This window comes from Hordeum vulgare, chromosome 5H, assembly GCF_904849725.1.
Source record: "Hordeum vulgare subsp. vulgare chromosome 5H, MorexV3_pseudomolecules_assembly, whole genome shotgun sequence".
NCBI classification, from domain to species: domain Eukaryota; kingdom Viridiplantae; phylum Streptophyta; class Magnoliopsida; order Poales; family Poaceae; genus Hordeum; species Hordeum vulgare.
Genome location: NC_058522.1, coordinates 568,168,083 through 568,192,054, shown reverse-complemented (window position 1 = coordinate 568,192,054; position 23,972 = coordinate 568,168,083). Strand labels below are relative to the sequence as shown.

General features: G+C 43.4%; 3 protein-coding genes across 3 annotated transcripts; all 3 read left to right on the top strand.

The window, feature by feature from the left end:
* The first annotated feature begins 665 nt into the window (after positions 1-665).
* LOC123399323 (pectinesterase inhibitor 2-like) lies at positions 666-1,788 on the top strand. The gene has a single exon (XM_045093737.1). It carries the CDS (start codon positions 717-719, stop codon positions 1,314-1,316), a length of 600 nt encoding a protein of 199 aa, XP_044949672.1. The 5' UTR covers positions 666-716; the 3' UTR covers positions 1,317-1,788.
* A 1,920-nt stretch (positions 1,789-3,708) lies between these two features.
* On the top strand, positions 3,709-4,476 carry LOC123452714. The gene has a single exon (XM_045129423.1). The coding sequence runs from the start codon at positions 3,709-3,711 to the stop codon at positions 4,303-4,305; it is 597 nt and encodes a 198-aa protein (XP_044985358.1). The 3' UTR covers positions 4,306-4,476.
* A 9,653-nt stretch (positions 4,477-14,129) lies between these two features.
* On the top strand, positions 14,130-15,124 carry LOC123399322 (cell number regulator 10-like). Its single transcript, XM_045093736.1, has 2 exons — positions 14,130-14,287; positions 14,415-15,124. The coding sequence occupies exons 1-2, from the start codon at positions 14,197-14,199 to the stop codon at positions 14,783-14,785; spliced, it is 462 nt and encodes a 153-aa protein (XP_044949671.1). The 5' UTR covers positions 14,130-14,196; the 3' UTR covers positions 14,786-15,124.
* Positions 15,125-23,972: the final 8,848 nt, after the last annotated feature.

Below are 23,972 nucleotides of genomic sequence, written 5' to 3'. Positions count from 1 at the left end.
GCTTCAAAACCGATAATAGTATAACCTTATGAGTGATGTTTACCGAAATTGTATATAGAATAGCACGTACAATCGTACAAAACATGTTTTATAATATTTTTTGCCCATTGCAACATACGGACATTTGTACTAGTTAATAGGTAAAGATGGCAGAAGGTCGAGACAATCTTTCTAACAAAAGAAGCAGTCTTGTGATGCACAAGCGGTGCACGTCGTCGTTGTGAGCTTCTTTTCCTCCTCGTTTTCGGTGGTTTGTCCGCTGTTGTTAAGTGTACATAAACCTTGGTCTGTCCCAATGAAAACAACCATCATCTGCTAAAATTAATAACAAAGAAAAAGAGAACTCTTGAGAGCGCATACATGATGCATGCATCTAGACCTCGACGATGGCACGATCAAACTGACAACTTAGGCACGGAACATTGTGCCGTGTCCTGGGTGGTATGCAGTGCAGACATGACGATGGGGTTTGGGTTTGTTTGCGCTGGTGCAGACCACTAGAAATAGACGGTTCGAGAACGAGCGGCACGCATGGATCAGCCACCCACGATACACTCCCGACCACACGCCCCGAATAGGCCGCGCGCATCCATGCATGCATGTCGCGCGCGCTTGTATATACTCTACTCACCCGCGTCCCACTCGCATTCTCGTGATCGATCGATCGATCGGAAACCGCCTCCCGGCCGGCCGGAGTGGATCGTACGTCGTCGACCATGGCCACGCGCCGCAGCAACACGAGCGGCTCCCACGTCCCCTCCTTCCTCTTCCTCGCCCTCCTCTTCCTCGCCTCCCTCCTCGTCGCCGGCGCCAAAGGCCCCGTCGTGGACGTCAAGGCGTCCTGCGCCAAGACGGACGCCCCGATTTTCTGCACCGCCACCCTGTCGGCGGAGCCGGACAGCAAGACGGCGGACGCGCGCGGGCTGGCGGAGATCGCCATCAAGGCCTGCGCCCGGCTCGGCAGCACGGTGGGGAGCTACGCGCGCCGCGAGCTGGACCTGGTCAAGGACAACCCGACGTGGCAGTGCCTGGACGAGTGCGCCGAGGACATCGAGGACGCGCTCTCGCACATCGACGACGCCGAGGGCGGCATTGACGACGCCAAGTTCGACCAGGTCCGCCAGTACCTCGACCTCTCGGAGGAGGACACCTGGTCCTGCGACGAGAGCTGCCGGGAGACGCCGCCCAGCCCGGTCAGGACCGAGCTGCTCCGCAAGAACCAGGAATTCGAGAAGATGATGAACGTTACCCGCAAGCTCATCAAGCTCGTAGACGTGGGCGCCAAGCCGGCGCCAAAACCCGCTATCCTGCCATGAGATGCATACATGAGATTCACACTACCCCATCGCTATATCATTCGTGTGATGAGCATACATATATATATATATGTACGTACGCACCCGCAAGTATTAGCTATAGGTCGTAATAATTGTATGTATGGACGTAGTACTTGCTTTATTCTGCTATAAAATGTCTCTTATCAATAAATTAACGGTTTTGCTAGAACTCATCTAGCTGAGTTTTAGTTACGTCCCATTCACATTTTATAGCCATTGGATGTGATACTATAAGATGCGTGTGTGCACATGGATTGTGCTACTTTGTTTTTGTTTTTATTTATTAATTAGGTGAATGAGACTAAATTATATCTCATCTAGATGAATCCCAGGCACTCCCATAAATTAAACTAGTTGACGAATATCTATCTATGTTCTTTTTGACATGTTTCGAATAAGAAATCTCTCTTGTACATTCTCTGAAATTGTTACGAAAGAATTCAATGATTCGGTCTATTTCGTCCACATCTAATATTTCGGCAGAAGGACATGACAAGATTAACCTTGCACCAAATGCTTGCTTGATTGTAGCATATGAAAAAAAACATTGGTTTGAATGAATCGTTTTTTCTTCTTGGTGGATAGGAATTCTAAGGAAAACAAGCTTAAATGATAATCCTACAAGTTAAAGAATCTTTTCATGGGGGAGACAAATAAATAGTAAGAAAGGTAAACAACAACTCTAAAATAGGAAAACAATGGAATCCTGAATTTATGAATTAGGATAAAAGATAGAAGTTCCTGCATTTCATGGAGTCAAGCGAAAGTTATTGTTTATCCCATAACATGAGTCCTTGAATTTACACATTTAAATTCGATCTCATTTCAGAAAGAGGTTGATCCATTTTATAAGGGAAGCTGGAACGAAAAGAACATTGTTTGTTACATGGTAGAAAATAAACTTAGATATCATTCTAAATTTAAGTTTCTAGCCCTCGGCATGGATCATTACTCTTTATGCTTAGATATATAGTGTCATTTTGGTTAATTTCATAAATCAACTTCAAGCTTAGACAATAATGTTTTGGATATACTGGGTGCAGAAAAACACAACCGTAAGGAGATTGATGGTTCCTGAACAAAAGCGAAATTGATAGCCAAAGTTATATGTCAAAAAGTACATCAATGTCAGAAGACAACATATATTTATGATCAAAGGAGTACTTTCAAAAATAATCCAATGGTTTGAATCTGGTGTGATATAACTCGCATGTCATTAGACCATTATATATTTTGTCAAAACTTATGGTTAGACAATAAAAAATACATTCTTATACATGTAATTGTCGATTGTAACTGAGTTATGATAACTCTATGTTTAGTCGAATTTTCTTAAGTATCATTCAAATATGGAAAGGCACAATTCCAAATTCATAAAAATGCTCTTTTCTAAAAAAGTAGAGTAGGAAGTTTTGTTTCCTTACTCTCCGTCTCTCCTCCGAATGAACATATGACTAGGGTTTCTGCCTCCCGTTGGTGGGGGCACCGATCTGCATCGCCTCTTATGACATTAGGGCCATGGAGCCGTGGTGGATCTGGGTCCTTGTTAGCAGAAGGGCTTTTTTTAGATGCCTCTTTTAGTTTTATTAGGTCTTGTCCTACTTAGAAAGGCGAGACGGTGGCGGGTCCCTAATGATGGATAAGGTTCTCGCCGCCTAGCCCCCTTTTGGGTGGTGCGTCTAGCATCGTCCAAGTGCGTATGGAGGTGTGTCTTCGATGGATCTCACATGATTTGGTTGGTGGTTGTTTTTGATGAATCTGCACGGATCCAGTCATTATTCATCGATGTTCATGTATTCAGATTTGATCCTTTGGATCTACGCTTCTCTTCATCGATGGTGATTGTTGTTCTTGTACGTTGGTCCTACGGACCTTAGCACGATGACTACTGGTTGTCTACTACAACATGTTGTGTTCAGCAACGATGAGGGAGCGGTGATGATGGCGACGCGCCCTTGGCTCGCGTCAGTGCTTGTAGTTGTCCTATGTGGTCCACGGGATGTGATTATTATTATTTTTGGTGTTCGTTGTACTCTACTATATCTATATGCCATCATTGTACATGCCCTTATACTTTGATCATTAAATACGTGCAAAACTACACTATGTAATGAACATGTAGAAATAATATGATTGCGTTTGTCTTACAAAATACTTTTATACTATATACAGTAGTATATATTCCTTATATTAGGAGTGCTGGTGACCCATAGCCCGCGCGTTGCTCTCCTTAAAACTCAGCCACTGCTCGCTCACAAAACACTCCTGACCACGCGCACCAAACGGGCACATGCAGCTCTAGCTAGCATTCTCGTCACCACTCCCACGACAAATCGAGCCTCCGGCCGGAGTTCACCGATCGACCAGGGCCATGGCTGCGCGTTGCAACACGCCTAGTGTCAACCTCTTATCCCTCCTCCTCCTCCTCTCCGGCGCCCTCCTCGTCGCCGCCGCCGGCAACTCTGCCAAGGACGCCTGCGACAAGGCGCCGGACCCGCAGTTCTGCGTGGCCTTCCTGGCGGGCATCCCGGAGAGCAGGACGGTGGACGCGCGTGGTCTGGCGGAGCTGGGCATCCGCGCCGCGGCCAAGATCGGCGCCGCGGAGGGCACGGCCGCGCGCACCCAGCTGAACCTGGTCACCGTCAAGGGCCCGCAGTGGCAGTGCATGGACTCGTGTGTCGCCGACGTCGAGGAGGCCGTCTCCCACCTCGACGTCGACAGGGGCAAGGGCGGCGTCACCGCCATGGACGACGCCAAGTTCAACGACGCGCGCGACTACGTGGAGAGCGCCGAGAAGGACGGGCTGACGTGGAACTGCGACCTGTGCCGGGATGGCCTCACGGCGCCCGTCAAGACCGGGCTGCTACCGAAAGGCAACGAGTTCGAGAAGATCATGGGGGCCATCACCGCCCTCATCAAGCGGGCCGGCGGGAGCGCCGCGCCGGCGCCGGCGCCCAGCCCTTCCTGAACTCGCCGCGAGAAATAATAATACTTCTTGGTGTTCTTTTTTCTGTTCGACCAAGTTTTCTTTGCTAGCTAGTGTATGCTCATGTTGATCGGTGCTTGCTTTAGTTTACATCATCTATTAGCTCTGTGATCTCCTTTTGTCATTATTGATATATTGTCTGGTGCTTGCCAATTTGGGATATTTTATCAAAACTGTTTTATTAATGTATTTTTACCACAGGGTCTGCTTGTTATTGAATAGAAAAAGGATTGAGTAGAAAATAGAACCAGCCGAAAATATCAAAGAACACATGATACATTGTTAATATGTACACCTATTTCCATCCCATTTACCTTCCAAAGTCAAAACTTGTAGTGTACTTGATGATGGTAGCAGATGAGTTCACGCTGGAAATAAAATGACATTGGTGTCATGAATCATACGATAGGTAGAGTGTGAGAGTTGTGAGAGCTCCTTGGCTTTTCATTTAAAATTGTTTGTCATCACAAATGATAAAGCCAGGGCTCCGGTCCAGTGGCTAAGAAGGCATGTCCTTTGCCTTCATCTTCCCTCGTGAGCCCGTAGATTCGCCTCCACTCTGTCTGCCACTCTAACTTTTTTTTTTTGACGTGCACTCTAACTTCCATTGGCGGAGTGTAGAGTCTCGATGCCTCTGCTCCAACTAATAGATAGATTGAAGCTTTTGGTCCTTGTAAGGGTAACTTTCGGGCGAGTTGTTCTCTTCTACTTCGATCCTTCTTTATTTTGAAGTTGTTCATAACTTCATAAAATAGTTCCCGTTTTCAGACTTTATTTCCAAATTTTAAAGAATAAGGAATTTTTAGAAGATATTTTTTTAAATAGTTCAAAATTTTGATGAATGTTTCCATTTCAACTTTTACTCACAAATTCAAAAAGTGATCATGTTCTAAAATAATGTTCAGGAATTCTACAAAATTGGCGTGCTTTTAGTAATAGTTCAGAATTATAAACAAATGTTCTTGTTTTCTAATATTTCTCACAAAATCAGTACACTTTCATGTTTTCTGAATTTTAAAAAATATTAACAGTTTTCAAACAAAATTTGCTTACTAAAATATATTCACTATTTTTAAAAATGTTCCCGTTTTAAAAAAAATCAAACGTCAAAAAATGATCTCGCTTCGAAAAATAATCAGGCATTTAGAAAAACTAGTATTTTCTATAATTGTTCGGATTTTAGAAGAATATTCGTGTTTTCTAGTTTTTGACACAAATCCAACAAATGTTTGTGTTTTTCAAAAATGTTTTAGATATTTTTTAAAATGTAAACGTTTTCAAAAAATATTCCTCGTTTTGAATTTTATTCACAAATTTAAATATTAGCCACATTTTTAAAGAAATGTTCAATACAGGATTTCTACTGAGAAAACATCCTGTTGCTACAGTACTATACAGACAAAACTGTTGCTACAACCGCGTCAAAAAAAAAACTGTTGCTACAAGTCCTAGCAAAAAAGAAAACAGGCCGACACTGGAAAATCCGATCATACAGGGTTATGGTCATTACGGCCAGCCCAGGCCAGCAGCTATGTCCGATTGCTCCGCGACGAGCGACACATAGGAGCTCCCTCGAATAAAACAAAGACTTATTCACACATAAAAAAGGAATGGCCGAAAAGAAAATTTCCACTAGAAAATTCCCTTCGAGTTTATTTATATTTCCTTCCTTTTTAAATATAAGTCATTTTATAGATTTTAACATATACCACATACAAATGTATATATTTATATTTTACAATGTATATTTATTCATTTTACATCCAATGTACTCCCTCCATTCCTAAATATAAGACCTTTTAGAGATTGCATTATAAACTATATACGGATGTATATAGACATATTTTAGAGTGTACATTCACTCATTTTGCTCCGTATGTAGTCTTCTAGTGAAATCTCTAAAAGGTCTTATATTTTAAAACGAAGGGAGTAGTACGCATTGAAATATCTAAAAAAGCTTATATTTAGGAAAGAATGGAATATATTAGCTGTATGCAGTAGAGTGAGGACAAGTCGGTTGCTGAAATAAATGTCAATGTCAATCAGGAATGAAGGCATTCTTCGCATGAAACTGCCATCAGTAGCAAGAAACTACTCCATCCATCTCATAATATAAGAGGTTTTTTTATATTATACTGGTCTTCAAAAACGTCTTACATTGTAAGACGGAGGGAGTATAAATTTCTCAAAGAAGAAAAAATGAAATGAAAATATTGAATGAAGGCCGTACTTCAAATCGAAAGGGTTTTGACATATAAGCTGCTCCCCCTTGCAACTTGCTAGCTTGCCTCGTTGCCATCGACATGTTCCGAACAAATCTTGTCGCCGCTTCCTTTCTTGCGTGAGTGTTTTTTTTCTTAAAAAAAAGAAAGATAGCCTCTCCATCTAGACGATAAATGCAGCCATCTTATTAATTATTCATAAAAACGTTATAATATAATACATCAGATAGTCTAAAGTCATCATCATAACAATAATTGTCCCTACTTCTATCCAATTGATGAATGGGTGTCGATAGTTCAAATTTAATACCAAACAAATATCACACGAAAGGCTAATATCTAAAGTCAGAGGTCCTAATTAAGTCACATATTGGGTTTGGGGTATAAAGATGTCCGACGCACTCTCATATGTCGCCGCCGCCGTCCTTCACCAATCCATCTTCACAGAAGAACCTAATGCACCGACCTACCATACCTCTCTGCCATCGACGTCACCATGACGCCAGACAACGTCTTCCTCCTATGTGAGTCCATCTCCGTGCATCGGACGCCGAGTCTCCACTGCGCCATGCAGTCGAGATCCGTCGTCATCAATGAGTAAGACAAAGCACCGCTCCACCAAAGAAACCGTCCACTGATCCCTCAAACCCATGTACACCTTGAAGAATTACGCCCCAAGAAGAAAACGATACTAGAGTACCGCCGTCATCAGATGTACTGATCTAGAGTTTCCTCCGAAGGGTAGCAGATAGAGGTCGGAGCTTCTCCACGACGATGTCTTTAAAAAGATAACGACATAAAAAAAATGCCTCCATTGCTGGTCTTGGTAACAAGTCGAGAACGAGGTTTTCACCTGGATACCCTTGACAAATCTCCGTCAAGCATCGTGTGCGCGGATCGCCATCAATCTAAACCGCCTCACAGTGAGTAGGCCGCACCAATTAGATCATATCTGTCCGAAGGCCATACGACACATGGCACCGTTCCATCCACCACGCCCTCCATTGCCGTCGCCGCCGATTCGGGGCCGGATGGCCCGTCGCCACAAATCTAGTAGCCGCCGCCGGACGCAGCTGCCCGACGCAAGGCCGGCCACCGTGCATCGCGCTACCGCCGGTCAAGGAAGGGACGCTCCGCCATGCCACCAAGGCCAGATCGGTCAGGCCTCCTCACGCCGCGGGGGGCGCTGCACCATCCAGCTGACACAGTAAAGAGTCGACGTCGGTAGATAGGGCCAGCTGACACGACGGCCTCGGTACGGTAAGTACGACCGATGAATGGAGATAGGACAGACGAGGTCACGCCATGACCGTCACGCGCTATGGCCGGGTTGCTTGCTCTGCATGCAGCTGACCTGACGCTGCGGGAAAGGTCACAGAAACTGCATCTCTCTCCAACTTGACGGGCGCATGGACGATCGATTACGTGCATGTGTACAGTGTGTACGAGCACGAAACTACGCAATCGATGACGCCATGTATTCTGCACGTTTTTCTTGGGTGAGTACGGCGTCTCTCCATCTAATTAAGAGCATGTTAGCTCTTCTGTCAATCTCTTTCCTCAATAAAACTCCTCAACCTCAAAAAAAAAAAAACTTCAAATCACCTCTCTAAATTTCACTACAATAATCATAAGAAGTTCAAACAATTTGGCACCTCCTCAACTTTTGAGAAGTTAATATTTTTTTCTAGCACCTGGCCCTCTTCCCAAATTTAACTCCGTAAACATAAATTTGCACAAGTTCTACTTGTCGACTATGTGGACTGGAGGAGGAAGATACTTTCCATGTGAAAAGGATGTGGATGTCGCCTAGAGGGGGGGGGGGTGAATAGGCGCTTTAAAATAGTTAAGGTTTAGGCTTAAACAAATGCGGAATAAAACTAACGTTTAATATGTCAAGCACAAAACCTACAAACAACTAGGCTCACCTATGTGCACCAACAAGTTATGCTAAGCAAGATAAACAACTAAGTGATAGCAAGATATATTACAATAAACAATATGTCTATCACAAAGTAAAGTGCATAAGTAAAGGGTTCGGGTAAGAGATAACCGAGGCACGGGGAGACGATGATGTATCCCGAAGTTCACACCCTTGCGGATGCTAATCTCCGTTAGAGCGGTGTGGAGGCACAATGCTCCCCAAGATGCCACTAAGGCCACCGTAATCTCCTCACGCCCTCGCACAATGCAAGATGCCGTGATTCCACTAAGGGACCCTTGAGGGCGGTCACCGAACCCGTACAAATGGCAACCCTTGGGGACGGTCACCGAACCCGTACACGTGACAACCCTTGGGGGCGGTTACCGGTACCCGTACAAATTGCTCGGGGTAATCTCCACAGCCTAATTGGAGACCCCGACGCTTCCCGGAGCTTCACACCACAATGATTGAGCTCCAAGACACCACCAAGCTTCTAGGACGCCAAAGCATCCACGAAGAACAATATCAAGGGTACTAAGTACCAAAGGTAGTAAGCTTCTCAACTTCTCACTTCCACGTATCACCGTGGAGAACTCAAACCGATGCAACTAATGCAATGGCAAGAACACACGAAGTGGTCAAGTCCCTCACACTCAAATCCCTCCACAACAACAAAAGCTATGGAGAAATATGAGAGGAAGAACAAGGAGCTCACAAAGAACTCCAAGATCAAGATCCAAGGGGTTCCCCTCACATAGAGAAGAAAGTGATTGGTGGAGATGTGGATCTAGATCTCCTCTCTCTTTTCCCTCAGGAACAAGCAAGAATCATTGGAGGGATGGAGAGTAATCAAGCTCTAAGAATGTCAACAATGGAGGTAGAACAAGAGCTCAACAGATGGATAAGGCCAAGGGGGAAGAAGACCCCCTTTATATAGTGGGGGAAGGAATCAGACCGTTACCCCCACTTTCTGCCCGAGCTCCAACGGTACTACCGCTGGCACTCCAGCGGTACTACCGCCAGCTAGCGGTACTACCGCTGGCTGCAGCGATACTACCGCTGGCACTCCAGCGGTACTATCGCTCGCCCCATCGGTACTACCGCTGGGCCCCTGGTAGTGCAATGGCACTACCACCGCCAAGAAAGTCTTCGCAAAAAGGTCCGTCCATGAACAACCGCTAGGCAGGCGGTACTAAGCTCCTGGAGCGGTACTACCGCTGACCAGGGGTGGTACTACCGCCAGCCAGCGGTACTACCGCTCGCCAATGAAACAACCATAACTTTCGCATACGAGCTCCCAATCGAGCAAACCGAAGCTTGTTGGATTCAGGACGACAAGGGCTATCCAAACAGCGACAATGATATAAAGATGTGAGTCCTCTAAGAATGAAGAACCGGCAAAAACTCCAACATCGAAAACATCATAGTAGTTGCATATGGACTCCGTTTTCGATGAACTCGAGCTTGTCATGAAGATGACCATAAGCTCTAAAACTCACAAAGAGAAACACCAAAGAAGAACCAAGAAGTATGATGCAAGGATGCAAATGGTTTGAGCTCTCAACGAACAATACGATCAAGCTACTCACTTGAGGGCCCCCCTTGATAGTACATCAATCTATCGTAAACAGAAAACCTATCAAGGGCAAACCTATACCTTGCACCTCGTCCTCTTGAGCTAGATGATGATGATCTTGGCTTCCTCAAGAAGGACCACCTTTCTTGATTGCGTTGGCTTGACGAAGACTAGTTGATTGCTCCCCCATACTCACTATGGGTGAGCCACTCTTCAGCATATCTTCACAAGTCCATTGCCACCACAATGAACAGCAAGCTTCAAGCAATATATCTTCGTGTTGATCCACTTGAACTTGCACACCGCCATCTTGATGACGATCACCACTTGACATCATCCTTCATGGGTTGTATGAGATCTTCCTCTAGACGCAAGCCCATGGAAACACACCTAACCCCCACATAGAACTCTCACAAAGACCATGGGTTAGTACACAAACACGTAATGGACAATGCTTACCATACCATGGGATCACTTGATCCCTCTCGGTACATCTTGTACGCTTTGTGTGTTGATCATCTTGATTTACTCTTTGTCTGAGATCTTGATCAACCATGTGTCTCTATGACCATTCTTTGGATAATACCTTGAATACCATCTTGGTCATCATATAAACTCCTTGAACCCAACAGATGGACTTCAAGAAGTGCCTATGGACAAATCCTATAAATGTAACTTAAGGCAACCATTAGTCCATAGGAATTGTCATCAATTACCAAAACCACATATGGAGATATATGATCTAACACCATGCCCTGGTCGCATGCGATCATGCGAGAGAAATCTGGTTGCAGATGCGTGACAGATGGCCACTCCCACCGGATGATATCCTTGTTGATAATGGAAGGGAATGGCTTATGCACCTAGTATGCAGATGCTCTGATGATGTACGGGACATGATCGTCATGTTAGTATGGTGTATTTGGCAGCCGAGGAACGACCAAACCCATGGCAAGGAGGTACCGCCAGTTCCCGCCACGGTGGACTTTCTTGACTGTTATTACAAATCCATTAAATTGGCCGGTCGGTATTCAGTGGATGAAATTCTGAAAGGAAAAATGCCAGCTTCGGAGAGTCCAACAGTTCGGTCCAGCAAGGAAACTACATATCTACCTTGGCCGGCGCCGAGTCCGGGCTATGTTGCACTGACTGTGGACGGTTCTTTCCAAACAGCGGACAGCTCGACGGCCGCCGGAATGGTGTTGCGAGATCATGAAGGACAAATCATTTTTGCAGCCTACCGGGTATTGTTCCACTGCAACGACGGTTTGGAGGCTGAAATACATGCGCTTATGCAAGGTATGGACTTGGCTATCCAACACCCCGATCTCCTAGTCGTCATCCAGTCGGATTCTTCTGAAGCCTTAGCGAGCATCTCAAGCAATGCCTTAACTCGTTTGGCTTATGGTCATTTGGTTCTAGAGATTAAGGAGTTGATGAGTAATAGGGAGTTTGTATCTTTGAAAATATGTTGCTCTCAGAATAGAGTTGCCGATCGATTGGCGAGCTACAGCGGTGTGGTTGCCTTCGGTTCCACCTTGTATTGAGGGTTTGTGGCCTCTCGACTGTAACACTATGACTCTGGAATAAAACTCCCTTTACCCCGCAAAAAAAACATAAATTTGCACAAACTAGTCTTGTCAAACACTATTTGAAACACAATTAACATAACTTTGTGCATAGTTATCCATAAGATTGCCACATTGAGCGTATAATTAAGTGCTCAAACAAACCTACATAACCACTTGATTAACCTAGATTAGCACTTATACACGACTAAAAGGTACTCTAACCCTCGTCAGGAATGTCAAGGATCGGTTCCTTGCCCTTGCCGAGACGCTGTGGGTGGCCTCCACCATGGTATGCCAGAGGAGAGTGCGCTGAGCTGGCGAAAAATTCCACCTGCACCCTCTCCCTTGTCACGTACGTCGCTCGATAGCCCTCATATTTGCAAGTAGAGTCCACGGAAGCCTTGGTTGTGAAGCGTTCCTCGACCACGAGGGGATCACGCAGATGGCGATGAGGTCGGACACAATGAAAATATTATAGATAGTATGATGAATGTCAACTAGGCATTTTCCATAGGTGACACACAATTAACTGAGGGAAGAAAAGATTGACTATCATTATATGATATGTTATCGTATCATAATAAATGATGTACTACTATGCGGTAATACATGATATCATTATGATATCAAGTTATAATATTATGCAATGTGGAGGTAGTATCATATGTCTAAATTATAGAATTGCTGAATATTATGTTGTATCATTGTGTTGTTATGATCGACCCTCGTGTGGGGATATATATAAAAGTACAATGCGAAAGAGGGATACTTGAAGTGCAGGGCAAGTCGTACATGATTTAAACATATTCTATCTCTAACTTCTATTTTTATCTTAAACATGATTATAGTTCTAATATTATACACTAATATCATATGCATGATATGATACTTCTCATAGTGACCATCCATCTCTCTTAATTAACTACTATGTCACATCAGCAAAATACATATGAACCTATGAAAAACTGCATTGGGATGTGTATGCGGATTAAACCCTCGTCAAGATTAGCACTAATATTTATTGTGCAACTAGCCAACTGCAAGATGTAGATGCCATAATTTAGGAACAAATTCAATGATGGACTGCCATAAAATGATACTTTGTTCATACGTATGTACATTGGGCTTGAAAGTTTGCACAACAAACAATTAGATTAGGGGCCAGCTGAGCCGTATATGAGAGTGAGGGGCCGGCTTAAAGCACAACCATATATGCAGTTAGTACCCACGAAACGTTTGTCATCTTTCCCCAGAGAGTCCAAGCGTCTAGGGTTTTCCCGAATCCTGCCGGCGCAGCTGCCGTCAATCTGCCTCGTCATTGGTGTAGTGATGGAATCCAGCCCTTGTCGGTGAAAGTGTGCTCTTCCTTCGTTTTTAGGGTCTTTTTGAGTATGTTTAGAGTTTGTCTCCTCCTTAGTAAGATGAGGTGGCGATAACACGCCGAAGATGGAATAAGTTCCTCCTCTCGTAGGCCACGTCCCGGCGAAGCGTCTTGCATAATTGGAGGGCATGTGGAGGTGTTTCTTGGACGGATGTCGCTGGATTTCGTCGATGTTTGTCTCCAGTGGATCTGCGTGGATCATGTCTTTGCTCGTATGTTTTCTTGTGTGTAGGATTGAATCCTTACCATGCATGTATGTTTCTCTTCATCAACGATAGTTGCTCTAGTGGTGTATTGGTCCTTTAAGGTCTTAGCACAATGCCTTGTCGATTGTCTACTACAACAAGGTTTGCCTGGCTCCCGCGAGGAAAGGGCGGCGACAATGGCGTGTCTTTGGCTTGCTTCAATGTGTGTAGTTGTTGATTCGTCGCTAGGTGGTTTATAGATATATATATATATATATATATTATTAGTTCAGATGTTTATGTACTTGTTTGATGTATAGATTGTAAATATATACTATAAAGTTGGCACTTAATTAACAAGCCAATGCACTGATCAAGGAAAGGACACCGACGCCGCACGTAGACGAAACTTATTTGAACAAAACAATTACATCAGCAAACCCGCATGCATACACGAGTGTGTGCGTCTGTACTGTGTTATCTTTTTTTATATATCATAGTTTGGTAATTACGCATGTCATTTCCCTCTAGAGCGGATAAAGAAAAAAAGTACACAAACACGGCAAAGAATTGTTCGAATGAAAAAAAAAGTCAATCGACCGTGTTATTAATGGAGTATATAGTTCCTGTTACCACACGCTAAGGAAATGATCAGATCAGAAAGCAGATTATAAGTCTACGGTGTGAGCTTCGGGGCAGCTGGCTGTCACCTTCGACGACGTACACTCCTGTATAGACTATAGGGAGTATGGACGTACGGCTAATTCGGGTCAAGGGAACGCCGGTTTGACTTGAGGCTAATTTTCCTTGTGCTTATCACAAATCAAACACGGATAGATTAATCAACATACTTAACAATTCGGGACAGTGCAAACATTCATGCCCACCCCCTCAATCATAAGCCAAAATATCCACGATCTACGTATATATATATGCATCCCATGGCGCCAATTCCCAGCACAGAACAACAAAGAGCTCATCACATATTTCTATAGTTCACCGGCCGTTGTCGAGATGAAGCCGGCGGCCCAGCCACTCAGCGGCGCCCCTGCCCCATCCGCCTGGTCCTCCGGCCTCTTCGACTGCTTCGACGACTGCGGCCTCTGTACGCGCATATATACCCTACCCCTCATGCCAATCCTTCCTCCAACTCATCTCTATTTCTCAATCGCCATGGCATGCATGCATGACGAATGTCTAATACAGTACGTGCGTACATATGATCTGTGCAGGTTGCCTGACGTGCTGGTGCCCGTGCATCACCTTCGGGAAGGTGGCGGAGATTGTGGACAGGGGCTCGACGTCGTGCGGCACCAGCGGCGCGCTCTACGCGCTGCTGGCGTCGCTCACGGGGTGCCACTGGATCTACTCCTGCACCTACCGCTCCAAGATGCGCGCCCAGTACGCGCTCCCGGACGAGCCCTGCTGCGACTGCTGCGTCCACTTCTGCTGCGAGCCCTGCGGCCTCATCCAGCAGTACAAGGAGCTCAAGGCCCGCGGCTACGACCCCGACATCGGCTGGCACCTCAACGTGGAGCGCGGCAACGGCGGCGCCGGTGCTGGCGGCGTCAACCCGCCCGGCATGCAGGAGATGGGCCGCTAGCTCGTCATACTCTGCCGTACCTGTGAATGGGGGATTCGTCGCGCAATTGTTCGTCGTGCTTGGTAAATTGTTCCGTAGTATTAGTACGTTCTAGCTTTGTTAAGTTCTGAAAGTGAGTATTGTATATGTTGGTGTGATGAGTTGCCGTCAAGAGTGGGAGGAGGAGCAAAGGGACATGAGTATGCCCTAATATATATATTTAGTTCCTCTGAAAAAATATTAGAGTATATTGATCTAAACGCTCGCTCTTGTATTTCTTTATGGGGTATATTTGTATTCTATTTATTGTATATTGTATATTTGTAAACCAAATCGAGCAAAGAAATTTCAAAGTGAGTATATGATGCCTTGTTAATCAAAAAACTATTTCATCCATTTTTTGTTTAAAGTCAATCATGGTTACCTATCTTTTTTTTGTAGCAATGCATTCTCCTAATCTTGTTCCCGAGATATATTAAACTTGTTGTTTACCCGCAAAAAAAAACTTGTTGTTGATGGTGTTGAAGTGTATATGTGGATTGCCTAGCCTTTTTTATGAGTTCGGACTTTTGGTTGCGCTGGCTAATGCATGAAGCTTAACATGGTATCAGAGCCTAAGGACTTGAGTTTAATTTCTGGCTTTCGCAGTTTACTTAAAATTACTGCCGCCCCCTGTTGTCATCGGAATAACACATGTTGCCTAGTTTTCGGACATAAATTGAGTGCTATTTCTCGGGTACTCTGCTTAGCCCAATGTAAGATGAGTACCCGCTAAATAACTCATGGCAACTTCAGGGCCCTCGACCTTGAGGAGAGTAAACCAAATACTTCTCAAAACACCCTTGGCTTACAAAGAGAACTTGGCATATTCGGCAAAAGCACTTGGCTTACAAACGAGGCTCGGCAAAGCACCTGCTGTTGCGGGGCCATCCTCGCCGCACTTGATGGCTCCATGACGGCGAACGCTATAACCGAGTGTGGCCTAACATCATAATCGGTGCACATGAGTCTGTCTATATTTATGCTCTCTTTTCTGAAGTGTCCATACAAGTATCACTAGTAGAAAAAGGACCTATCGTTCGGAGCATTAGTCCTGGTTGGATTTTGAACCGGGACTAATGTGATCTCTAGTCCCGGTTCTAACGGCTAGTCTTTAGTCCCGGTTCGTTTATGACCTCTAGTCCCGATTGGTATTACCAACCGGAATTAAAGGGTTGGTGGCAGGCTGACGCCAGGCATTAGTCTCGGTTGGTACTAGAGATAGACCTTTAGTCCCGGTTGGTGATACAAACCGGGAATAAAGGGGGTCTAACCTTTAGTCCTGGTTGAAGATACCAACCCGGACTAAAGGGTTTTGAAAGTTTATTTTCTGTTTTTCTATTTGTTGTGTGTTTTTAGTTTATGTTTTAAATTCCTTATATCTTTTAGGATATTTGATGTTTTGAGTGATTCCTTTTGCACTAAATTCAAAATTTTGTCTAGTTTCTGGTTGTACCTAAGTTTTCAAATTTGAATGGTTTAAATTTAAATTTGTTCAAATTTGCTTCAAACCCTAGATTGTAAATAACTTGAGTTTAAAAAAAGTTTTTAATTTAATTCTTTTTGCTCCTAGTCACATGTTAGATTGTTGTCACAGTAATTTTTATTTGGTTATTTCTAAAATAATTGAAATTAGTATTTTAATTAATATAGTAGTGTTTTTCTTATATAGTTGTTTTAGTCATTTAATTGTTGTCACAACAAATGAACTCTCAGAAGGTTGAAACTTGGCATGGTATCATTATTTCGACCACATAGCATGTGATAAAAAGTTAAGAGGGTTACAACAAAAACTGGATGCATTTCATGTACAAACTGGACCATGTCCTTCGAAGTATGAGGGTTTTAGATGAAAACTCATGTGTTACAAATGCATTTCATTTTTTAACTTATTTCAACTCGAGACTTTTTGTGCATTCACTATACAGCATTCTAAGCCGCATATTCAAATTTCAACCATTTCTAACTTAATTTGCTACTTTTCATGCATTTAATGTTTTTGACCTAAATGACCTTGAAATTAAAAAGCAATTCAAATGGACACTGAAAAGGTTGAAACTTGGCATGGTATCATCATTTCGAGCACATAACATGTGCTAAAAAGTTGAGAGGGTTACAACAAAAACTAGATGCACTTCGTGTACAAACTGGACCATCTCCTTCGAAGTATGAGGGTTTCGAACGAAAACTCATCTCTTACAAAGACATTTCAATTTTTTACCATATTTCAACTCCAGACTTTTTGTGCATTCAATATGCACCATTCTAAGTCACATCTTCAAATTTCAACCCTTTTTAACTTCATCTCCTACTTTACATGCATTTAATGGTTTTTTGAGCTAAATGACCCTCAAATTATAAAGCAATACAAATGAACACTGAAAATGTTGAAACTTGGCACTTTAGTTGGTAGAATTAGTTGTTTGACAATAATTAAAAAGTAATTCTTTTTGCACTTTAATATAATTAACTTTAGTTTCTGTTGTTTGACAATAATTTTGTTTATGTGATTAGTTAATATTACTTTATTGCTATGTGAGTTTTTTCTAATTTATTTAAAAGAAAAGTGTCATTTTTGTATTCCTCACATTTGTGTGATAATAATGGATATATTATTTGTCAAATTTTGATTTATAGATTCAAAGATATTAATTATGCCATATTAAATGAATAAATGGAAAAACAATTAATAAAATAATATTATTACTTATTTTATTTTCATTGAAATTCATTATTATTATTACTTATTTTATTTTGAAATTTTTAGTTGTTTTGGATTTTTTAATGCTTTTTAAGAATTATTTGAGTTTTTTTTTTGAAATTTTTGCCTTTTTTGAAGTTTATAAAAGTTTTAAAATTAATTATTGTTGTTTATTAATCATTGTTGTTTATTTTAATAATTGTTAGAAATTCAGAACATTAAATCATGTGATATCAAGACCTAAGGGTTAATAGGATTGATAGCTTACTATTGTCAAGAAAACAACAAAGTGGAGACTTCGAAAGTAGTGGGGATAGAACTGGAAAGTTAAGCGTGCTTGGGCTGGGTTAGTGAGAGGATTGGTGACCAGTCGGGAAGTTAGATGATTTGAAATGAGTGGAGTGAGTGACTAACCGGGAAGTTAGACGACTTGAAAGGGGTGACTAGAGATTAAATTGTCAAATAATTCAAAAAATTAAAAATCATAAAAAGTTTTTAAAAAATTGAATTTATTTTAAAAAAATCAAAAAAAAATATTTTTTGAAAAAAAAAAAACTTTTAGTCCAGGTTGGTAACACCAACCGGGACTAAAGGTCCTCGAGCCCGAGCAGCCACGTGGAGGGTCTTAAGTCCCAGTTTGTGGCAAACTCGGACTAAAGGGGGGGGGGGGTCTTTAGTCCCAAGTTAATAGTCCCGGTTGGAGAACCGGGACTATATGCCCTTACCAAGCGGGACTATAGCCCCGTTTTCTAGTAGTGTATCAATAAGACTAGATTTCTATCTTTCTAGATTTCTTTGGCAGAGTAATGAAGATAAGGACAAATAGTACCTAACGAGGTGGGCTATCTTGTGTATACCAAAAGACCAAGGGGTTTGGGGATCGAGGATCTTGAGATAGAAAAGGTGTTTGGTTAGCAAATGGACTTATATGTTTGCTATGGAGGATGGCGGAATGTGTTTACAATTATTGCGTAACAACTGTTTACACTCAAAGATGTTGTCTCAACTCACCGCGTAACCATTTTATTCACCTTTCTAGAAGAGTTTTATGAAAACAATGGTGGCGTTTTCAATAAGGTGAAGTTTCACATTGGTGATGGCCGGACAACTAGGTTCTAGGAAGGTACTTTTCTTGGGGACACATCCCTCGCTTTATAATATCACTCTCTACAATATTGGTCAGCGCAAGGAAGACTATGTTAGCACGGTGTTAGGGTCCGATCTATTTCATCTCCATTTCATGCGAGCTCTGATCGGGGATAAATGGACTGAGTGGGAACATTTCGTTAGAGGATGGATACATATTAACCTCACTAATGGACTAGACCCATTACATTGGAAGTTTAGACCCATTACATTGGAAGTTGACGCCTTTCTGATTTTTGATGGTCAAATCTATTTATATGGATCTAATCAACTCTAGACTAGTCTCGTGGTCAAAGCATATTTGAAAAAATACCACTCGTTTGTTCATAGGGGAATAATCTTTACTGAAGTCTATCTAGTGAAACATAAATGGCAATACAATAAATAATATTGCTTAGGTGATCAAGTGGAAGCGGTGCATCATCTGCTTATTGCATGTCCATTTGTCACTCTCTTGTGGCGCAAACAATTCATGTTTGCCTCCACACATCGATATTACCGATATGTTTGGTAACTGATTGAGGGGAGTTAAGGCCAAAGCTGAAGCACGGATCCACGTGGGTATTTTTGCTTTGGTTTGGGCTATATGGCATGGTTGTATTGAATAGAGTGAAAGTTCTTGATCGCTTGGGCTATATCGAATTGTTGTATTGAACAGAGTGAAAGTTCTTGACTTTTTGTAAGTTATTCATCGCGCTACATGATGGATTCATATGTGGACACTACTGCAACATGCGGAAGTGCATGAGCTTATGGTCTTTGGATGCAACCAATGAAAGATGGTAGCGTGGGATACATACAACCACTTTGGATGACGGTCCAATTATAGGTCATGTTTGTAGGCATGTTTCCCTATTTGTCTCTATCGTGGCTTGTCATAATATTTTGAGTACTATGTTGATGTTGGATATTGATACTTTTCAACTTTAATAAAATATGGTTCGGTGCATCGTAATGATGCAAGGGGTGTTGGAAATATGCCCTAGAGGCAATAATAAAATGGTTATTATCATTTTTCCCTATTCATGATAATCGTCTATTGTTCATGCTATAATTGTATTAACAGGAAACAGTAATACATGTATGAATAAATAGATCACAATGTGTCCCTAGCTAGCCTATAGTTGGCTAGCTCGTTGATCAATAGATGATCATGGTTTCCTGATCATGGGCATTAGATGTCATTGATAATGGGATCACATCATTGGGAGAATGATGTGATGGACAAGACCCAATCCTAAGCATAGCACTAGATCGTATTGTTCGTATGCTAAAGCTTTTCTAATGTCAAGTGTCTTTTCCTTTGACCGTGAGATTGTGCAACTCCCGGATACCGTAGGAGTGCTTTGGGTGTATCAAACGTCACAACGTAACTGGGTGACTATAAAGGTGCACTACGGGTAACTCTGAAAGTGTTTGTTGGGTTGGTACGAATCGAGATCGGGATTTGTCACTCCACGTGACGGAGAGCTATCTCTGGGACCACTCGGCAGAACATCATCATGAGCTCAATGTGACTAAGGAGTTAGTCACACGATGACGTGCTACTGAACGAGTAAAGAGACTTACCGGTAACGAGATTGAACAACGTATAGGTATACCGACAATCGAATCTCGGGCAAGCTCTATACCGACAGACAAAGGGAATTGTATACGGGATTGATTGAATCCTTGACATCATGGTTCATCCGATGAGATCATCGTGGAGCAAGTGGGAGCCACCATGGGTATCCAGACCCCGCTGATGGTTATTGGCCGGAGAGGTGTCTCGGTCATGTCTGCCTGTCTCCCGAACCCGTAGGGTCTACACACTTAAGGTTCGATGACGCTAGGGTTATAGGGAATTGTTATACGAGGTTACCGAAAGTTGTTCGGAGTCCCGGATGAGATCCTGGATGTCACGAGGAGCTCTGGAATTGTCCGGAGGTAAAGATTGGTATATAGGATGGATGGTTTTAGACACCGGAAATGTTTCGGGCGTCACCGGTAATGTACCGGGACCACCGGGACGACCGGAAATGATCCTCGAGGTCCACCGGGAGGGGCCACCAGCCCCAAGAGGTAGCATGGGCCAAAAGAGGGAGGACAACCAGCCCAAAGTGGGCTGGTGCGCCTCCCACAAGGAGGCCCAAGGCGCAGGAGATGGAGAGGGGGGGAAACCCTAGGCGCCCACCTAGGGGTGCGCCACCCCCTCCCCTTGCCCTGGTCGCCGCACCTCCCATTTGGGGGGGCTGCCGCACCACCTAGGGTGGGAACCCTAGGGGTGGCACCCCCCCTCCCCTCCTCCTATATATAGTGGGGGTTTTGGGGCTGTTTCACACACAGTTTTCCCTCTCCCTCAGCGCAGCCCTGCCCCCCTTCTTCCTCCTCTTCCACGGTGCTTGGCGAAGCCCTGCGTGGAGACCTCGTCTCTCCATCGACACCACGCCGTCGTGCTGCCGGAGATCTTCCCCAACCTCTCCCTCCTCCTTGCTGGATCAAGGTGCGGGAGACGTTACCGGGCTGCACGTGTGTTGAACGCGAAGGTGCCGTGGTTCGGCACTAGATCGGAATCACACCGCGATCTGAATCGCCGCGAGTACGACTCCATCAACCGTGTTCTAGCAACGCTTCCGCTTAGCGATCTTCAAAGGTATGAAGATGCACTCACCCATCTCTCGTTGCTGGTCTCTCCATAGAAAGATCTGAATATGCGTAGGAATTTTTTTGAATTTATGCTACGTTACCCAACAAGGGGGCGGAGGGGTCATCTTTGAAAAAAAAAATCTTTTCTTGTTTCAATGCAAACGAATGTAAGTCTGGTGCTCGAAAGAAAGCACTCGACCTACATTTGTGCCCCTTCAACTTCATCTCTCCCATGTTATAAATTATCACATCCGTGATCGGTTTGGCAATAACCTTAGACATCTTGCCGCCACCGCCGTGCCTCTTCCCCCTCCCAGCCGCCGCCGCACCCTACTTGCACCACCCCGCTCCCCTTATCCGCCGGATGTCTGTCCCATGGGACGGTTCCCCGTCGGCTCCTCTTCCCGGCGGCACTCCGATCGTCTCCCAAGGGCCCGAGATGACCTCCTCCAGCACATGCTCCTCCACCCAACCGATGTCCTCCACCACCTGCTCATCTACCCCTCTCGTAACAAATTGATGTGTATAGTTAGAAGAATAAACATGTCTCTACATAAATGCTTGCTAGAAATAATAGTGGACTATATGGGCGCCATTCGATTGGAAAATATCATGAACGGGGCACTATTGTTTGAATTATCTGCTATCAATGCTTATGAAGTACGGATCACTGCAGATGGCTCCCTTCCACTCTTGAGAGTGCATACAACAAAGATTGCTACATGTTTTACCTTTTCTAATGGAGAGAGCAAAAGGTCGTCGATGGGGTTGTAAACAGAATGAGATGAGAGTTTCTCTCCTTCTATTTTTACAACCATGAAATAGACATGGAATTGTAGATAGAGGTAGGAGTTTTGTGTTACTTCTATTTGAGAAACCGAGAAAGGATTATGGGCCTTTCCAGCATATCTTTTTGTACTTTTTACAATGGGTTTCATAGGTTGATCTCCACCGTGATAATTCGTTGCCACCAGATAAATAGCTCACATTTCTAAATAATGTGATTATTTTAGGGAGTTAATTTGATAGATAGATAGGTAGGTAGGTAGGTAGATGTGTATGATATGTGTTAGTGATTTAGAGAGTACGTTGCCGCCTGCGTGTGCGTGGGCACCAATGTGCTATTCTGTGTGTGAGCCAGCGAGTTACGTAGTAATTGCGAGTATTAGTTAGTATTGTTAGTTGCTAGCTATTTAGTTAGTGGTTTATTTATAGTGCTATGTTATAGGTTGCTTTATTGTTTTGTGATGATGATCTAATGCATACTTGTACAATTTTGTCTTAATGGATGGAAGTGCGGGATAAAATGGGTTGCTTGAGGCGTATGCGGCAGGCGATGCCATCAAATTGGCTTCATTTCTTTGCGGTGGTTTTCATTGTCACTGTGATAGTCGATGTCAATGTTTCACTGCAGCCCGGCCAAGAACCTTCTAGGAGGATGCATATGCTGAATAAACTCTCGTCAATTTGCCTCAAAAGAAAATTCTCTTCGAGCTTGGCAATATTAGTTTGTGCAACTGGCCAACTGCGAAGATGTAGAAAACATAATTTAGAAACCGATTCAATGACTGATCTGGAAGGAAAACAATCCTCTGTGTGTGCGTACGTACTCCTATACGTCGAGGGTACCATGGGATGATAAGGTTTATTGAGAGAGTTCACCATTTTGATAATATGGTTAACCATACGTCGGACCTGAAAATTTGCACAACTAACAATTAGAATTGTCACTAGCACAATCATATATACGAAAAAGGGAACAGAATTACACAAACACGTCCGGTTGAAAAAGAAGTCAATTGGCCACGTTATTAGTAATATTACTACTCCATTCTTTTTAAGATTTAAATTAAAAGTACATACAAAACAAAATGAGTAAATCTATATTTTAAAATGTGTTTATATATATATATATATATATATATATATATATATACACACACACACACACACACACACACTAGCAAAGGGGCCCGTGCGTTGCAACGGGAGAAAAAAATATCACACACTTTTAATCCTTTTATAATCATTTTGATTTATTAAAATAATAAGCTAACTAACTAATGTAGTTAGTCCTATCCTATTTTGTTAAAAATTCAACCTGTCCATTGTTAATTTCACCATGATGAGAAATTGAGCGGGACAAGCAAAGCAAAACAAAGAGGCTACGTAAATTGATCAATGGACTGTTATCTTATTTCACTCATGGGGTAGAGAATGTGGGATCACATGACAAACTGAAGGTGGTGTTCCATTCTCTGTCTCTACAACAATACAATCTTACATTCAATACATTCATTCATCAGCAAACAAATCCTCACAAAACAAAATTTCTTGCCGGTGCTTGGCACACGGTTGGAGGCATGGGGAGGGGATCTCACCAGATGATGAGTTCGTGCCGGAGGGGGGATATGATGAGGGGAGCAAGGGTTAGGCGCCTATATCTGGCCATAAGAAGTCGCCGTTGCCGCGCCATAACCTCGGAGTTCCCCGTGTGAGCCATGGAGGCCCGCCTCCACCTGCAAGTACTTCGCTCCGCCGCGCCGCCGCCGTTCTGCATCGAGCAGACGCATCATCCCCAGTCACTGTAGCTGTCGCATTGATTTGATCCAGAAGCTGTGCTCGAGCGCCGAAACGGGGGCAGCAAGCGGCAGAGGTACGGCCGTGGAGGCGGGTGGGTTGAGATCGACAACAGTG